Source organism: Megalops cyprinoides, chromosome 13 (genome assembly GCF_013368585.1).
Source record: "Megalops cyprinoides isolate fMegCyp1 chromosome 13, fMegCyp1.pri, whole genome shotgun sequence".
Classification (NCBI taxonomy): Eukaryota; Metazoa; Chordata; class Actinopteri; order Elopiformes; family Megalopidae; genus Megalops; species Megalops cyprinoides.
Genome location: NC_050595.1, coordinates 10,781,239 through 10,798,372, shown reverse-complemented (window position 1 = coordinate 10,798,372; position 17,134 = coordinate 10,781,239). Strand labels below are relative to the sequence as shown.

Below are 17,134 nucleotides of genomic sequence, written 5' to 3'. Positions count from 1 at the left end.
CACCGATTCCACCTCCCACATGCTCAATATAGTATTTTCTCCTCAATAGCATTGTGAACACTCTGTGATAATATCTAAGCCTTGGAACAGAGGGAAATAATCACCAAAGACAGATGAGTAAATGACTCCTGCATCGCTTGCAATGTCTCTCTAGCGGTTACAATTGTTTAACCATTAAATAGTGCACATCCATATGATTTGCATGAGAGGAAAAGTTAGTTCAGAGATGGATGTATCAGGCCTGGATATTCATTAGCAGGTATATATCAAGTGTACAGTATTATATCTCTGGGTAAGTGAGAGTTTTGTACCTCAGAGAACCTCCACTGATCCAACAGATGGCACATGTGGAGTAATAACATTTCGCATAACATTTCATATCACATGCAGTGGCATCCAGAGAGCTCTGCTGGACAATGTCTCCATCTTGACTAGCTGTCATGCCACTGACCTGGAATCAGTGGGGAACATGTGTATGGGCCTTTGCCTGAGCATAAGGTAGGGTGTGCACTGACATGGGTGGACAACACCTGAGTGTCAGATAACTTTAACAGAGCTATACAGAGTTATGCTCACATATCATATAGATTTCCATCCCTCAGTTTAGACTGCCAATGATCTGAGCATTTGGGAGCATTGTCTGATTCACATTAAATTAAGTTTTTTGTGGTTGCTGTAAACGTAATGGAGTGTGGAAGAGAGCATTTCATTACATCTGGCTGTTACTTCTGGATTGAAAAGGATCATGCAGTATACCCAGGGAAACTGTTTCTCTGATTACTCATATATTACATACATCCATCGTGTCTGTAGTAAGGCACAAGTATACATAATGCATTTGTGTCTAATTCTGAGAAATCTGACACAGGCTGCTAATTTCGTGCAATCCCATAATGTTTATATTTGCACATTCAAACTAATTAAAACAGAGTACTAGCAGAAGCTAGCACACAATGTTAAAAAAAGACAGAAATTAGTAGGAGCTGATGCAGTTAAATAGCTTTATTCATGTTTATTCAAACCAACCAACCAGCCAATCAGCTGAGAGAATGAGAGGTATCACAGCAGAGACGAGCTGTCGTAGCCCAAATACGGAGGCTGACAGTTAAGCACGTGAGAGGTTTAAGGGTTCTGAAGCAGTAGTCACAATGTGCAGCGTCAGGTCATCTTAGGCCTCGTTGATCTCATCCATGTCATCCGTGATTGAAGAGGGTAGACTGTCAAATGTTTCCATTTCTGAAAGATTTTTAAAAATGAAAGTACATTGTTAGTATGTCAATAAAATGACAGATGCCATGGGCACAAATATAGTTAATGTGAAGTTACACCTTTATGCTTCTTTCGCCTCGAAAAAGAAAGCGGTATTTTGTTTGAAGCAGAAAGTATTTATGCATTAACACTGATAGGATACATTTGCAGTGCACATGTAGAACACACAGGAATATAAGATGAACAGCCTGAAATAATCTATTCTGATAGCGGATAGGCACATTAGCCTCACCTCTTAGTTTCAAATACGTTAAGAAGTCAGCGATGGTGTGGATTACGTTCTCATCTGCTATTCTCAAAGCACCTGCAGAAGCAGAAGACACCAAGGTGAGGCTTTTGGCTGAGGTGTAGACTGCAACACATCAGAAAGGCCTTAGCAATTGAGGCATAATTTGCCCCAGTCTGCTGTACATTGGCCCCTCTGCAGAGTAGGCTGTATGAGGTCAGCGGCATGGCCCTCACCTGGTCTGAAGTCATCTCCCATGAGCAAGTCTCTCTTCCCTGCTAGGCCATGCTTGTCGTTGATGGTTCTGTGGCTGTCAATGGCATCTGTCCACAAAACAAAGACAGCACAGACAGAGCAGCCATTAAACTAATATGGCAGTAACAACACACAGCCTTTGGCCCTAGCCAAAGCTGAAACAGTTCCCTAAACACAGCTATGCTGCCCCATCTTGTTGCCCACCCACTGCCTCCACACTACTGTATGCAGCCTGCCTTCTTACTGTGGTACATTACATCATTCAAAGGGCATTACAAAGCCAAAAAAAGCTTTCACAACTTGCCAGTAGTTCACTGATTTCATACTATCCCAAAGTTGCTAGTCTGATTCCCAGGTGGGCCACTGCTGTTATATTCGTAGACAAGGTACTTAATCTGATTGTTCTTAGAAATTACCAACTTTACAAATGGATAACATAAAAAATTGTAAGATATGTAAAGGAAGTCACTCCTGAGCAATGAATCTGCTGAGGAAATGTAATATAATGTAAATAACACACCAATAACAAATTTTAGTAATTACAAGGGAGGAGGGACTCACCACACATCAACAAAACCAAATCAACCACCAAAAACCAAGGCAGACTCCACTGGGTAGAAGACAGCAGAGCAGACAAAATCAAGCTTCACAACTACTCTGAACACACTCCATTGTCTTAATGGCAGACCAATCACAAAGGACAGAACCGAAAAGGGTGTGACATTTTGAGGAGACTGTGATCAGACTAAAATACACAAATTCTCTGAGCAAGAGCACACAGCTTTCGCCCACCTCAAAACTCTGACTGAGCCAATCACAACAAACTTAGCAGGGGTTTAAACCTCAAGTTTACGCCACTGGAACACTGAACAATATGAGGCCTGGAACAGACGTTCCTAATCTCATCCAGTAAAGGCACATGGATTAAACCTGAGGTTTAAATCCCCGCTGAGGTTGTTTCAATTGGCCCAAATTGTGCTTACACACAGTAGTCATTCATAATGAATAATTACTGTGACCAAGTGCTCCTAAAACCATATTGTTCTCCCGCCAATCACACAGCTGCTTTTTAATCTTATTGCATTGCACACATAAGTGTAAATCTCTATGATCTCCAATCTACCAGGAAAGCACAGAGAGGGACATCGGAGTTCATAATGGCAAAATTCAGTGCATTGTACAGATCCTGAACATGAAGGAAACCAAAGTCATTTTTAAATGAAAGGCTGCTAAGAACTTGTGCCTTTACACACTCTAAAAAGTGTGTTTGGTATACATCTAAGAGAGCAGGCTCAAGATTTCCTTCTCTTGTCTTCTATTGTGTAAATACTAGTAACATGCACCAATGAACATGAAAGTCAAAAGAATCATATCAGAGAACAGTTCCTGTATAAACATCAGCAGCCTGCAAGACCAGAACGTTATACATCTACCAAGCAGTTGTCCTCCTCCTCTTTTTTCTGTAAATCTGAAGTGAAGGGGAAATGACACAATTCTCAGGTAATCTGACTCAGATCTCCTGCTGTGCTCAAAGAGGGTGAGGTGGATCTGATGTGGTGTACACTGCGAAAAGTCAGCTGATAAACAGCTTCCCATCAGGTCATGTGTAATTTACAATTTTGACAGTGTTAATGGCAAATAACTACAAGCTTGCAACCATGGAAACTGCCAATCCACAATAACCTATGAGGACACTCTCATCCTCATTGATATTTGGGCAGGGAATGAAATCCAGATAAATTTCTGAGGCATTGTCCTTGACACATATGTATGACATTGTGAAGTTGGCATAAGAGGGGGTTTTTGAGAACTGAAAAAGCAGAGCTTGAAGGTGACAGCAACCGTTTACCAAAGAACTCCATGCAGCTTGGCAGGTATACTGCAATTCAAATTAAAGGAGTGCAAAGCATTTTCATATACATAACATTACAAGCTCTTTAACAGAACATGGTTTTCCACCTTGGGTGCTGAAGACAACTTTTCCCCCTCTTTTCTGATTAAGACAAAGGGGCATGTTTTGTTTTCAAGTTTTTTTTCTGATAGATGATTCTGTTTTTGCTATATCTCCACTGTGCTTATCATCTCTCTGCTGTTTCTACTGTTCGCGTGTCTTTATCCACAGTCTTCCTATTCCAAGAAATGGAAACAGGTCTGAAATCCCAGGACAATAAACTCCAGACCTACACACAGTCAATACAGTGTATTTAGAATTGATTTGAATCCAAGTCATAAAATGGGTGTTACAATGTCCAACCAGCTCATCTCTCCCTCTTGTACTAAGAGTGCTTCTTATCTGTACAGAATTTTCACCTGAATCATGGTGGTGACCGTTTGAGCTAACCCAGGCATACGTTTCTTCAATGCTTTACAAACAGATAGCACATCCTTCATTAAACCCAGCAACACAGAACAGCTCTCTCCACTGACAGGTGGCGTACTCCTCTCAGATTTTCAGTTTTCATATTTGCATTAGAGCAATTTTTTCCAAATAGTTGAGCTTGTATATCATTTGTGTATTAAATGAATGGATTGCGTGAAATCTCTTCTGCAAAAGCACTGTACATGACGGTCACATGCAAGCATGCACACACTGATACATGCACAAACTCACTGTTTGCCTTAGGTTTGGAAGTGTCTTTATCAGAACACAGAAATAAAACAGATTGGGAAAATGATAAGACAGATTTCATGAATTTTGGAGCTTTTCAAAAAAAAGATAAACAAGTAATAGGTCCAGGTTATTACCCATTAGGCACAACAGTAACAGCAGAGGAAAGTGCTGCTATCGAGAGCTCAAACAGGGACTTGGCAGCGCACATGCTGTTTTGTGGAATTAGGGCTCTATATTAAAATATTTCCTCTGATCCCAGTAGTGAAGTTGTTAGCAGTTATTTTCCAGCACAGTAGGGGTAGACATCTCATATGAGGATTAAAGAGGATGAACTGTTGAAAATGAACCACTGAAAATGAAATCCATACAATGAAATCCAACAAAGATATAATAACATTTTTAGTCTTGTGTCCAATGCGCCACATTAAATAGTATCCATCAAATTTTCAGATGAAAGAATATGCTTTTGAAAGTAAGGCAAGCACTGAGGTTTACGCATTTGAAATTCCTGTTATTCCCAACTAGAGGGATAGAGGGAAGTGGCATGAAATAAGCTCCTTCATCCCTCAGTGGAAAGGTCAGTCTGAGTCTGGCTAGAATCAACTACACTATGCAATAATCAGTGATGTTTGGAGCTACTGGACAGAAAAGGTCTTCAACACTATGGATGCTGCATCTACAAGATGTACAGATACCTGATCTATATAATTATCTATACTATAATGTAAAATACTGACACCTTAAGACATATGACCTCAACCAGCCTTATACATTTCAAAAGGATTCAACATGCAAAAGTATGCTTTAGACTGAATGGCCAGTCAGATATATAATTACTCCTTTATATCTCATGCAAAAGACATGCTAATTCAAATAAAGTGTCCCTTTAAAAGGGTGCCATCTAACCTGCTCCTGGTCAGAGATTTTCATTACAGGGCTTTCCATTTGATTTTAAACCCTACATTTCAGCAAACCTCCTTCATAAGTAGCTCCTCAGGAATTTTTTTTATAGCTAGAGTCAAGGGGCACATTTTTTAAGCAAATATTAATCAAACCCTCCCAAAAGGAGGCTGTAAAAAATGATTTTTCTACAGAAAGGCTGTAGAAATTTTGGCTATTTATATGACGGTGGGATGTTAGCATTTTGATTTGATCTCCATAATGAAAATGCAGTACTGGTCATCGTTTCATCAAGTCCCAACAGGAAGGCGGGCATACATCTTTTAAAGAATGCTGCTATACATCCAGGGAATTTGGAGCTACATTTCTGCACATGCGAGGGAATGCAGAGCATTATGGGAAATTATGTACTCAGAACTGAGATCGAAGGAAGACAGAGACCATGTGGGAAAGGATTAAATTCTTCAAACATGGCAAATTATTTTTGAGTGTCTGTGCTGTTGCAAATTGCACAGGCAGCGCGGCAACAATGCCACGGGGCAGTCAATGTCTCAAACATAAGATAATACAGCAAAGAGAGAGACTCACGGGGCCCAAGGAGATACCCAGCACTGTTCAGTGTCCAGCCCCGTTTCTCTTTGGCCTGTGAAGGAGACTATGGGAAAAGATAGCACGTCAGGCAGAAAATTCATGTTCTAATGCCAGATCTAACCTGATATTTTATATATACATCTTTTGTGTGTGCTTCCTTTGTGCGTGTGCATGTGTGTGCATGTGTGTGCGTGTGTGTATGTGTGTGTGTGTGTGAAGTTTTGAAGCGTTGAGTAAATGTGCTCGTAAAATAACAACAATCCAAATACTATCCTGCAGCTAACAGCTATTGTTGTTGTCATTATTATGATCATTGTTTCACCACAGTGCTGTTCCTTTGCTGTACTGAAGCAGTCACATTCACAAATACTTTTCAGAGGAAAATGAAACCAAAAAAAAGAAACTTCATTAAATAAAATGGTCATAAAATAACATTAAACTACATTACACACAATTCAATGGTCATACCTCTCCAGTGACAGAAAATGCATTCAAACCCGTACTCTCTTTAAAGCCAGTCCCTTCAAATTACAGTGCAAAGTGATCCCTGAACTCTTAGACACAGCAACACGCATTAACTTAATATAGCTCCATTCCTGTTTAAATTTGGTAAGATATTTAAGCACGTTACATTAACGCAATAATTTCAGCTGCATTAGCATTTTAATTAAATTGATTTTTTAATTATTATTTTACCGATGCAACTGCATAGACAAGTATTCTGCAAAAATTGTCCTGCGGAAAATGCTTGTAATTTTAACATCAAATAAACACACCATGAAGAGACAAAGGAGTAAATCGACTGAAAGTTCATCTTACCGCAATTACAAACCCAACAGTCTCTGACAAAGCAGCGGAAAAGATGAGGGAAACGCAGACGACACCGAAGCACTTCTGCATCTACGAGGTGTAAAAAACATGCACAATCGGTTAGGTGAAGGGGACTAAATCTTACTTCAAAGTCAAATTCAACGTGCTATAAACAAAAATACAACTTTAATTTAAAATAAGCAAAACCAAATGTACAATTAGCAAGTATTTTAAACCGATCTGACATTGCTATTACTGTAAACTACACCTACATACAATCTGATCTTACCTTGAGTGTTTTCAGGTGATTGTTCGAAGAGATATGTAGAATTACCAATAACTTCACAAGAAACAAATACACTCTATGTAACAAAATATGATATATTCCTAAAACAACAATTCCATTGTCTGGTTGTTCTCGGCGTGCACTAGAATGGGGAACGTTTGCGCTGCCTTTTATTTAATATGCCAAATTTGAAAAAAAAAAAAAAAAAACTGCCCCTTGACGTCTTAACGCGGTACAGTTCTATCACCACTTTATTAAGAATGCCAACTTATTTTATCACGGCTCTAAGGAAGTCTTTTGAGATATGTCGTTGAATTAAAGTTCGATTATTATATCGAATTATGATTTGCCTGCTTTGCGTTAAGAGGAGAGAAGATGACGTTATTCTGACATCACCATCAATTTATTTATTCCCCAACCATGTTTGAAGAACGAAAATGTCAGGTTTTTTTAGATCGATATGTCTTCCTGTACATGCGTCCTTTTCCATGAATGGAAATGTAGGACTGGGGTCTGATTACAAGATAATGATAAAAGCACAAGTGTACATCATCAAGTTCTAAAGTTCACTTAAAGACATAAACTGACACTGATAAGGCTATAGTCTCTCTGAGTATTAAATTATAGGGGAAATTACCAGGCTGCTACGGTTCAAGAGCATCTAATCCAAACAAATGGGTGAGTGATTTATAAGGGATTTCAATCCATTGATATTTCAATTTTGCCTTTAGCTTTGATCAAATGAAATGTAAGGTTCTTTTCCTGAGACAGAATTTTCACGAACTTTAATATGAAACGGAAACAAAATACTGTGTAATAGAAAGCAGTGAGAGATTTACTTTTAAGACTTGCGTACATCCAATAAAAATATTCAAATAATCAACAGACAATAACAGAATTATATGCCACAAGTATTTATTTCCATGCACAACTGACATTTATATACGATTGTCAAATTGTTTTCAAGATATAGCATTGTGTAACTGATCAAAAGATTGCGTTGTTGTTATTGTCAAGCAAACACCAATTCGTTTTCACTTCTGTGCACAGTATCAGGTTTGATAGCTGCAGTGAGCAGTACAATAAAATGAAAACATTCACTTGGTTGGGCATTCAGTTCAAGAGTATGTTACCAGGGTGTTACTTCTGTGCAATTTTATGGGCCACTTATTTGAAAGTGGTTGTTTTTTTCACAGATTTGACGCAGCTCATTACAGTTTTGTTACACTGCTACACTATAGCTATGAAAGATTTGTAAATTCGCAGTCGCTCATTCCAGTCAGTGGAGGGCAGAGAGAAGAATGGGCAGCTCCCACTTTTGGCAGACTACGACTGGCCATTGTGATCGTCTCCCAAAGCCTGGGAGTCCATCAGCACCTTGGTCAGCAACAGCCTAGCAGACATGAACTCACACCTGCAGGGTACGCCCACAGTACGTCCTGGCTCAGCAAACCCTAAATCAGACCTGTGTCTTGCACATCCTCCCAGCCCCTGTAAGAGGGCTCTTTCAGAATCGGTCCCTTTTGTGTTTGCCTTGTTGTGTTGTAGTTGCTGCCCCGCCCTGTAGAGGGTGATCAAATGAGCAATTACCTAATATACAGTTTTTTAATTGTGTCTCTCATCCACTTACCACCTGAGATGGTGTCCACATCTGACATCTGCCATAATGTGTCCATACAACATTATAACATTATGCCATAATGTGTCCACTACACTGCAATCAAAAGTCCTGTAAAATTCCTCTGCAAGCATGGCATCTTCTCCTTTTGGAGTCCGACAAAGGGGTGGCACCTTGCCACGGGCAGAAGTTGTTGACCCCCTAAGTGGACATCATAAACTGGGAAAGGATAGGGGTGGAGAAGGGATGCTGTGAACAGCTGACATGGAAAGGTGATGGTGAGTGGGATTTTTGTAGTTATGGACAGGACCAGGTTGTCTAGGTTTGGTAAATTGCATAAGGTATGTCTGACAATTCTCCTCCCAAATCTTCACTTGGAGCTTCAGTAGATGAGATACCTAGTATGCCTACTAATTGGGCATTCCATAAAATACCAGTGCTAATCTGGGTTTGAGAGCTCTATGGAAATGGAGGTGAGGGAAGGGTTTCAGTCATCTCGCAAGAGGGGGAAACTGCTCCCTCTGACCTGTAAATGCACTTTAGGAGCTGTACAGACCTCACCCTGGACTGGATTTTAATCATGGCTGACTCTGAACATTGCTACACCACAGAGCAACACAGCACTGCATCCCTGGAGCCTCATCCCTATACCTTATGATGGGTCACCAGCTACAACTGCCCCTGGGTAAGGGCTGGTCCTCACTGACCCAAGTCCCTGCTGGTGATACGCAGTGGTTAAGGAGTGGGGGTTGAATCTCAGAGGTTGCAGGCTCAATTCCCAAGGGTGTCATAGTATACTTCAGAACTACTTAACCAGAGCTGCTTCAGCAAACATCCAGCTGGGTAAAAGGATTTTATGTAAAATGTAAGTTGTCCCATATTTTCTAAACAAATCACTAATATAACTTTCTCCCACACAACACCACTGCAGTGAAATTTCACTGTGATCCTGAAGACTTAGAGGTGGAAGAATAGTCCATATTAAACAGTTTGGATTTCTTGGCCATTCTGGTCGCAGGTGCTTCCAGTATAAAAACGTGTCAAAACTCAGATATGCTTTTGTACAGACTCAGAGCATTATAATCCTGAAATGGAGCTTGCTGCTGCCAGTGTGGGTATTGTAGTGCCGAGGTCATGTTACCCCTGTCACAGATTGCTGGGCATATCCTGCATTTAAGCTCTTTCTTCTGTTTAGTTTTTTCCACAATATCAGGCTAAACAAGCAAGGAAAAAGACCTGTAATTTCATGCTTTTAGACCTGTCTTACTGGGCACAACCATCAAACAAAATAGGAGATGCAAAATGTCAATGATTAGGCTTTCCTATATGTGTAGACATTGGGGTTTAAGACGAAGAAAATGAGCAAGGTAGAAGCACTAGTCCATTATGAACGGCAAAAGGCAGAAAAGGGACAGAGATAACCCTCCAAAGAGGGGCATATAAATGTATTCCTAGTCAACGCAAGACAACAGTAGGATGCAGTATAAAAATAACACGCAATGCCTTAATAACACTAACATCTCACTGATCCATTTTCTCAGATGCCCAGGAGGCATGGATGGTTTCTCTTTTGCTCCAGCCACGTCAGTTTGAGGCACTTCACACATCATTAGCATTTACAAACCAACTTTTGTCAGCCTTAATGCGGTACCACTGATGCCAGTTTTCGCCCGCCCAAGGAAACGCAGAACATCTTACACTACTCACTAACAACATGTTAGCAATATCAGATTAACCATGTAATGAGCGTCTTGTGTTTAACACCCACGGAGGTAGGAAATAATGCCATGTAGGAAATCCAGGTGTTTTGCTTTGAAGAGCTGTGAGACAATCCAAAGACTACCATATAAATGAAACCACCACACACTGTCCAGACCATTCTGAAGGTTACGAGTCCTGGGTGTCACAGAGGTATAGCAATACAGGAAAATGTGTAAAATGGTAGACTTTTGCTTGGTGAACTTTTTATCTGTTGGGAGCATCTAGCAATGAAAATGTCCCCATTCTTCATTCTACAAAGTCACAAATATTATTATGGAAGCCCATTTTTGGCTATGGCAGGCATCATATCAGAAAGTGAGAATCAGAGGCTGGTCCCAGTGTTGGCTGAAGTAAACCTGGACGTCATGGAAATGACACAACAACCACAGGCCAATTCATATTTACATTAGCTAAATCCTGGCTTATTTAAACAGGCTATTCATAACAGTATATAAACAGATAGCTTAGTCAAGCTGGAAAACAACCTTTTATAAGATATTTTCATATACTGCTTTTACCAATGGACACCCAAATGCTGTTTTTCCCAGATGGGGTCCTTTTAGATGTGAATAGAAGTGGACTTTGAAATCCAATTTAATTTTTTTTTATTTTTAACAATGAGCTTGACTGTATTGCTTTAAGGTTAAAATTAACAGGATTCCTTTAAGCATATATTGTATCTTACACTCATTTTGCATCGTCATCATGACTCCAGATGGAATTCACTCATTTACAGTTTGGGGAAAAAAGTGTCTCTATTTTCTGTTCCTTTGTGAAAAAGAAATGTTACTGACAAAAACCATTGTTGTTAACCTTAGCAGGGTGTTAAAGTAATTGATGTTTTCACTTTTGAGTCTGCAGCCAACCTGATAAGCGGTTATTTTAATCTCAAAAGCGGACCAAACTTTTCTTTCAAAATTAAAACAGTAACATTTTTCAGTAACCTTCCTTAACTCGTAAATCAGTGTAGTAAAGTCCATTTGAAAAGAATTTAGAAGGGCCCCTCAAATGTGAAAAATTATTTAGACTGGATGAGCACTGGGAAGAGCAAGCCAGAAAAATCTACCGTAAAAAGGTTAAATATTGTAATAGTGCCTTATTTCAGCTGTCCCACCACTCAACAAATTTACAGATTGTAGGATTATATAGTAATAACCATTATCAGACTAAAGACAAAAGGAAATATTAATGTACTACCCAGTCAAGTAAGGGTATCCAGCCCTCTCCTGTTCTGGGACCTCTCCTGTTCTGGGACACCCTTAAGCATACTTTAGGAATATTATTGACAGATACAACCTCAATGGAGAGCAATATGCTAAGAGGCAAATACAGTGCACCAACACTGAAATGGAATAACTGAAACTGAAAAATAAATTGCCATGAAATTATGAAATGTTTTTGATGTCACACTTTTTCTGTATCCAGACTGGCACTGTTTATTAAATGTGTAAGTGTGTGACAAATTGACACGTACGGTCTGTTATTTTCTGTAAGTGCTGATATTCATGTGAACCTCTTATACCTTTGGGCCATCATTCTGGGTACGAGCGTCGGTCAAGTGGCTAAATGCAAATATAAATGTGTTGTTAAGGAGGCTTGTGTCTCCTGCATGTGATATTTCTCTTTTTTTCTCTTGGGCAGTTTCTCAAGGTCTACAGGAAATAGGTCTCATGAGGGTGTAGTGATGCTAAAAAGAGCTATGGAAAGCAAGCTTTCAGCAATGGTCCCTCTATACCTGAATGAATTTTACTTTATTTATTTGGGAGTATCTGTTTATGTCTCTGTAGTACATGAATATGTTTTTCTTCTCCATTATTTTATCAATACATGCTAACTATTGCCTGACTATTGTAGGAAATCTCAGAAAGTTCTTTTTGTTAAAGGAGTGTGAAGGCTTATCTTCATGTAGTGGGAATTTTTGAATAGGATTACACTCTCTGCCTGAGCTATGCATCAGATCCCACGTGTTTGTACTTAATAACAGGACAGATCGCGTCATTCATGGCAAATGGTTTCCGGTGTGAATCAAATATGCTTCTCCAACAGTGATGCTAAACACAACCCAGAGTTCATCTGTCTTTGAGCATTAAGAAGACAGTCTGGTCATATTCAGCAGGTACAAAAGTACATCATTTCAGATAGAATTACTATTGAATGCCTAAATGCAAATATATACATTTTAGAGGTATACAGACATAAACCAATGTCCAGTTTATAGACTGAACTTTGCAGTATCTCTGTACTGAAACTTTATTTAATTAGATACTAAATGGGTGTGCCTTTAGTTTACTGCGTGAGGATATACTCAGCCTGCCGCCTGTTTTTTGTCAATGAACACATTTCAATCATTACCTTGAAAGGTAAACAAAATCAAATTAGATTTTCTACCTTTCTTGGAATAAATTTACCAAGTAAAAGGTCAAGACTTGAATTCTCCAATATTACATTTCTCACATCTACTTTATTGTTCATAAAAAGGCTAAGCCGTAATGGAGCACAGGAACTGCAATGTAAAAGCCATGCAGTACTTCCTAATACTGAAAGTTACTGTGTTTTACATAAATGGTGAAATACAGATACTTTTTGGATGATATTTTTGTGATGAAAATAAATGATGATTAAAGACAAACCTGGTGGCACATGGTTTATTAGGGACCATATTTCCTCCATAATTCCTCACATGTGATTGGTCTAAGCTTTCTTAGGGGTATGTAATCTAGCTTTAAATATGGTAACATGTATTGCTTTCAAATGTAGAGAAATAATGAATACCAATTATTGGTCACCACCACATTAGAGCAAGTGCTGCGTATTCCGTGTTAAAAAAAGGAGATAAAGGAAAATAATCCAGTCTATCTAATACACTGGTTCCTCATTGCAACATTTAATGAGCCCAAGTAAAGTCATGTGACGACACTGGTTGTCCTGTTCTAGTATTAATTATCCATCTCCCATGCCATTAAGATAATTTTGACATTAGACAACACAAACTGTGAATGCTATTAGTATGTATAAATTGCACATGATTAGTCATTGCTTTGCTCCTTATAATGGGACTTCAAAAGTGCCTTTTTTTAAAGTGAACACAGTATTTCAGCCCATCACGCCACCATGACACTGACATTATAGTTGATTTTGAAAGGAAGGGAGATAACAACCCTCTCTTTGTAGTGGCACATTTGCTGCCTTCGCTAACGGTGATGTGAGCTATGCAAACAGTGCATTTTCTTCACTTCTGAGCTCCAGAAAGTGCAGGAGGCTGTAGATCTAGGATAACGTATCTGTGACCACCTGGGCTGAGATTTTCCATTAGTAGTGACCCAGTCTACAATAGTACTACATTAAAAAAAAAAAAAAAAAAAAACTTTATGGAGCTATGGTCTCTTTCATATAAGATTCACAAAAATTCACATGGCTATATGAAAAAATAGGAATGTTCATTTTTTTCCCCCAGAAGTAAATGTATTAATAATAATGTTTCAATAATTTTTATTATTGTTGTGGCTCTTGGAATACAAATTTGTCCTGGATTAATTTGATTGGATATCAAATTAATCCACTGCATGTCAGCAAAGCAATGTGTGCAACAAAGAATGCAGGCCAGGGTTGTAGGTTCTTTTAGGGTCATATACTCACTTGTAACATAATTTTTGGGATTTATCATTCTAGCCTTACTATAGCTACTACTAGTGGACAAGCTAAAATATATTAATATCTTTCATGATGATTTAACCCTTTTCTGGAGTTTTTAGAAGGCATGCACAGAAATTCATATTGACATGATTATCACATTCAAATTAATCGCCTGTCATTATATTATTCTATAAATCATAAATGAAAAGGTATAATTTCCCATTGCTCATTTCAATATGTACACGGATTCCATACAAGAAGAGGAACACGCCCTATTTATCTTGCAACTTGCTTGAAACCACGTCAACGAGTGGGATGTCGGTTCTGGTATCGGTAATGTAGTGGCTGTGACACAGGAACGACGACGCACGTAAGCCGCTAGAATTAGTCAGAGTCTGTTGATCCGACCAGGGAAACGGTTGGGAAAAGAAGCAAAAAATAAACGTGTGCTGCAGAGAGGCACTGAAGCTGCCCCCACCCGGTCCATACGCTGTCATGGCACTGGCCTCTGCATGTCAGACCGTGTCCTTTGCTCCGGAGTGGCAATCTGAAGTGGCTCTTACGGTGCTGATCGCTAGGATAATGCTATTGCCTTAATGGTTATCTTAATGACACCTGGTGCGGGGGCTGGCCTCTTGTAATGAAAATAATTGCAGCCCTTGTTCACAGCAATTAGTCAAGTGCCACTCCGGCCACTGGTCATCATCCACAGTGTGTTAACACACATAACGTCGTTGTGTTAAAAGCTGGCCTCCACAGATGAAATGTCATCTGCTGACCTACCGGTTAGCATGTTTGCATGAGAGAGGATTATTCCTTTGAAACCGGAGAGACGCAGTCGCTGGGAGCTGGGAGGAGGGTTCATTGCGCGCCCCTTGCAACATTTGTGGTATTTATGATAATGATACGATGTTCAGCTTTCCTCAGTAAAATTATGGATGATCTCCATTTAAAGTAAAAGTCGACTTTTAAAATAGAAGTTCTCCAATGCACTGAATTGGCCACAAAAGAGAGTCAAAGCTTGGGACTTGCGAATGGGGAAATAAGAATGTCCTATACGTTATTGTAATTTAGCAGATGCTCTTATTCTATATGCTCTTATGCTTATACAGGGTGTAATTTTACGTTACCTATTTATACAGCTGGATATTTACTGAGGCAATTCTGAGGCAACAGCTTGCCCAAGGATACAGCAGCAGTGCCCCCAGGGGGTATCAAACCAGCAACCTTTTGGTTACAAGCCTCCTTACCACTACATCACACTGCATGCTGTGGGACATCATTACTGTTTACATATACTTTGTAGTCTTTAACAGTTCCCCCTCTGAGCCAAGACATGTACAGTTCTCAAAGAAATAAACTCTGTAGGCTTCAAACTGTAGCCATAATTGTCTGCATGTGGCACCTAGATAAGACTATCTGGAGATAAAGACCAAAACCCCCAGTTTAAAGAACTAATAATTGTCCCCAGGTTCTGGCTCTTAGCCCTGGTGTAAGTTGTGTCAACTGGTGGAGACTCACATTACTGACCTCTGGAAAATAAAGATAGTACATTAGAACAACGGTCAACTTGCGGCTCAGTGGTTACTGCCACAGAATTCAATTCGAGAGAGGTCATGGGTCATACAGTCACAGCCTGCAGTGTGCTTCACACAAGAGGGGAGAGCAAGCCATCTACAGTTTGAAGGAAACACTGTACGCATGGTCAAAGATGATCAGTTTCTCTGTGATGATTTTTTTGTTAAAATGTTTTTGATGGATTGACCTGGTTGCAACCCTTTTGAGGGCAAGACATCAAGTGCCAAAACTTTGTCTTCTGGCTTCATTTCCTTTGTAAACGAGGCAAAAATTAAAGAGCAGCAACAGTCCAAAGTCATGAACCATGCTTTCAGTGTTATTAGTCTGAGCTTTCTTCCTGGTTTACGCAAGCGTGACCGCTTTTTTTTTCTTCAATCTGAAGGTGTCATCATTCAAACGCTGTCAACGCTGACTGCAAATATTTGCATAATGTCATTGCTTTGGTGTGTTGATGTTAGCTAGAAAACAAGACATCAAATGCAACACCAGAGATAAGTCTGTGGAACCAGTCGTTGCAGCACTGACTAGTGAAACATTTCTGTGAAGTGGCACTACTCTCAACCTTTGACTTTTTGTTTTAAGTTTGCAGTGCTGCCACCTTGTGACAATTAAATTCAAGGCAACTACAACTGCATTCCTGGCACTGTGCACATTTTTTCCCAATAGTGCATTTTAGAGGGGAAATTAATGGGTCCCCTGAGATTCTACAAAAGCTGTGCGCACACGTGCTTCTAAGATACCCGAGCATCCAGTGAGGTGGCCACATTCCTGTTGTCACACCCACTGGGCTTGGGATCCAAGTTTGCAGAGACAAGTTCCTGGGAAGTGTTCCCTAGGCAACACTGCATTAGCAGCACTATCAGAACTGGAGCTCTCACACTTACTAAGGACACAGCCGCCTTCAGCCCTGTGTTCAGCAATTAGAGAGACTTTCCATTCTATTCAATTAACACCGAGCAGGCCTCAGTGATCCAAGCCAAGCGATTAACCCTCACCTCAAAACGAAACACTGCAGTAAACACGTGGTTACATGTTAAGGATGTATGGAATATGTTTGTACAGATTTAGCAGAGGACTTTCACCCGTTCTCCTTCACCTCACAGCTGTCCCTAAAATTCAAACCAACTCTGCATACGCAATCATATGAAACATTTCCATTCAGTCCCATCTGCACCAACTTTCTGCAGTTCTGTAAGAACAATCAGACAAAGAGCAAACGGGCGTTTCTCCAGCAGTGTTCAGGATTTGTCATTGTATTTGTTCATCAAATCATAATCAGTCCATTAAAGAAATTAAAGTTACATAAGACTGCCTGCCAGAGGCTGAGGTTGAAAAAGAAAAAAAGATATCATCACTAATGGTAAAGGGGCAGGTAAAAAGTATTAATATAGAGAATTGTTCTTAGTTTTTTACTGCAGGCACTGATTGCCAGTTTATTTGAAGAAAAAAAAAATATCAATGACCGATGCACACTTTTCGAAGTGTTAGGGATATTATGGATCGCTAAGTTTTCGATTGCTATTTGCAACAACATCATATATAGACGCACAAATATTTGTTGCTTGCAGGTAAAAAAAAAAAAAGGATGTCTGTGAC

General features: G+C 39.6%; 1 protein-coding gene across 1 annotated transcript; it reads right to left on the bottom strand.

The window, feature by feature from the left end:
* Positions 1-1,168: 1,168 nt before the first annotated feature.
* LOC118788571 (galanin peptides-like) lies at positions 1,169-7,013 on the bottom strand. Its single transcript, XM_036544612.1, has 6 exons — positions 6,952-7,013; positions 6,672-6,752; positions 5,850-5,904; positions 1,732-1,818; positions 1,502-1,573; positions 1,169-1,236 (listed from the first exon to the last, which is right to left on the bottom strand). The coding sequence occupies exons 2-6, from the start codon at positions 6,750-6,752 to the stop codon at positions 1,169-1,171; spliced, it is 363 nt and encodes a 120-aa protein (XP_036400505.1). The 5' UTR covers positions 6,952-7,013.
* Positions 7,014-17,134: the final 10,121 nt, after the last annotated feature.

Excerpts from the sequence above, each read along its gene's own strand:
- LOC118788571 (XM_036544612.1), bottom strand. The coding sequence starts at position 6,752 with ATGCAGAAGTGCTTCGGTGTCGTCTGCGTTTCCCTCATCTTTTCCGCT. Across the intron at positions 5,905-6,671 it reads CTGTTGGGTTTGTAATTGCG|GCCAAAGAGAAACGGGGCTG; the intron begins GTAAGATGAACT and ends TCTCCTTCACAG. Across the intron at positions 1,574-1,731 it reads GGGAGATGACTTCAGACCAG|GTGCTTTGAGAATAGCAGAT; the intron begins GTGAGGGCCATG and ends CTGCTTCTGCAG.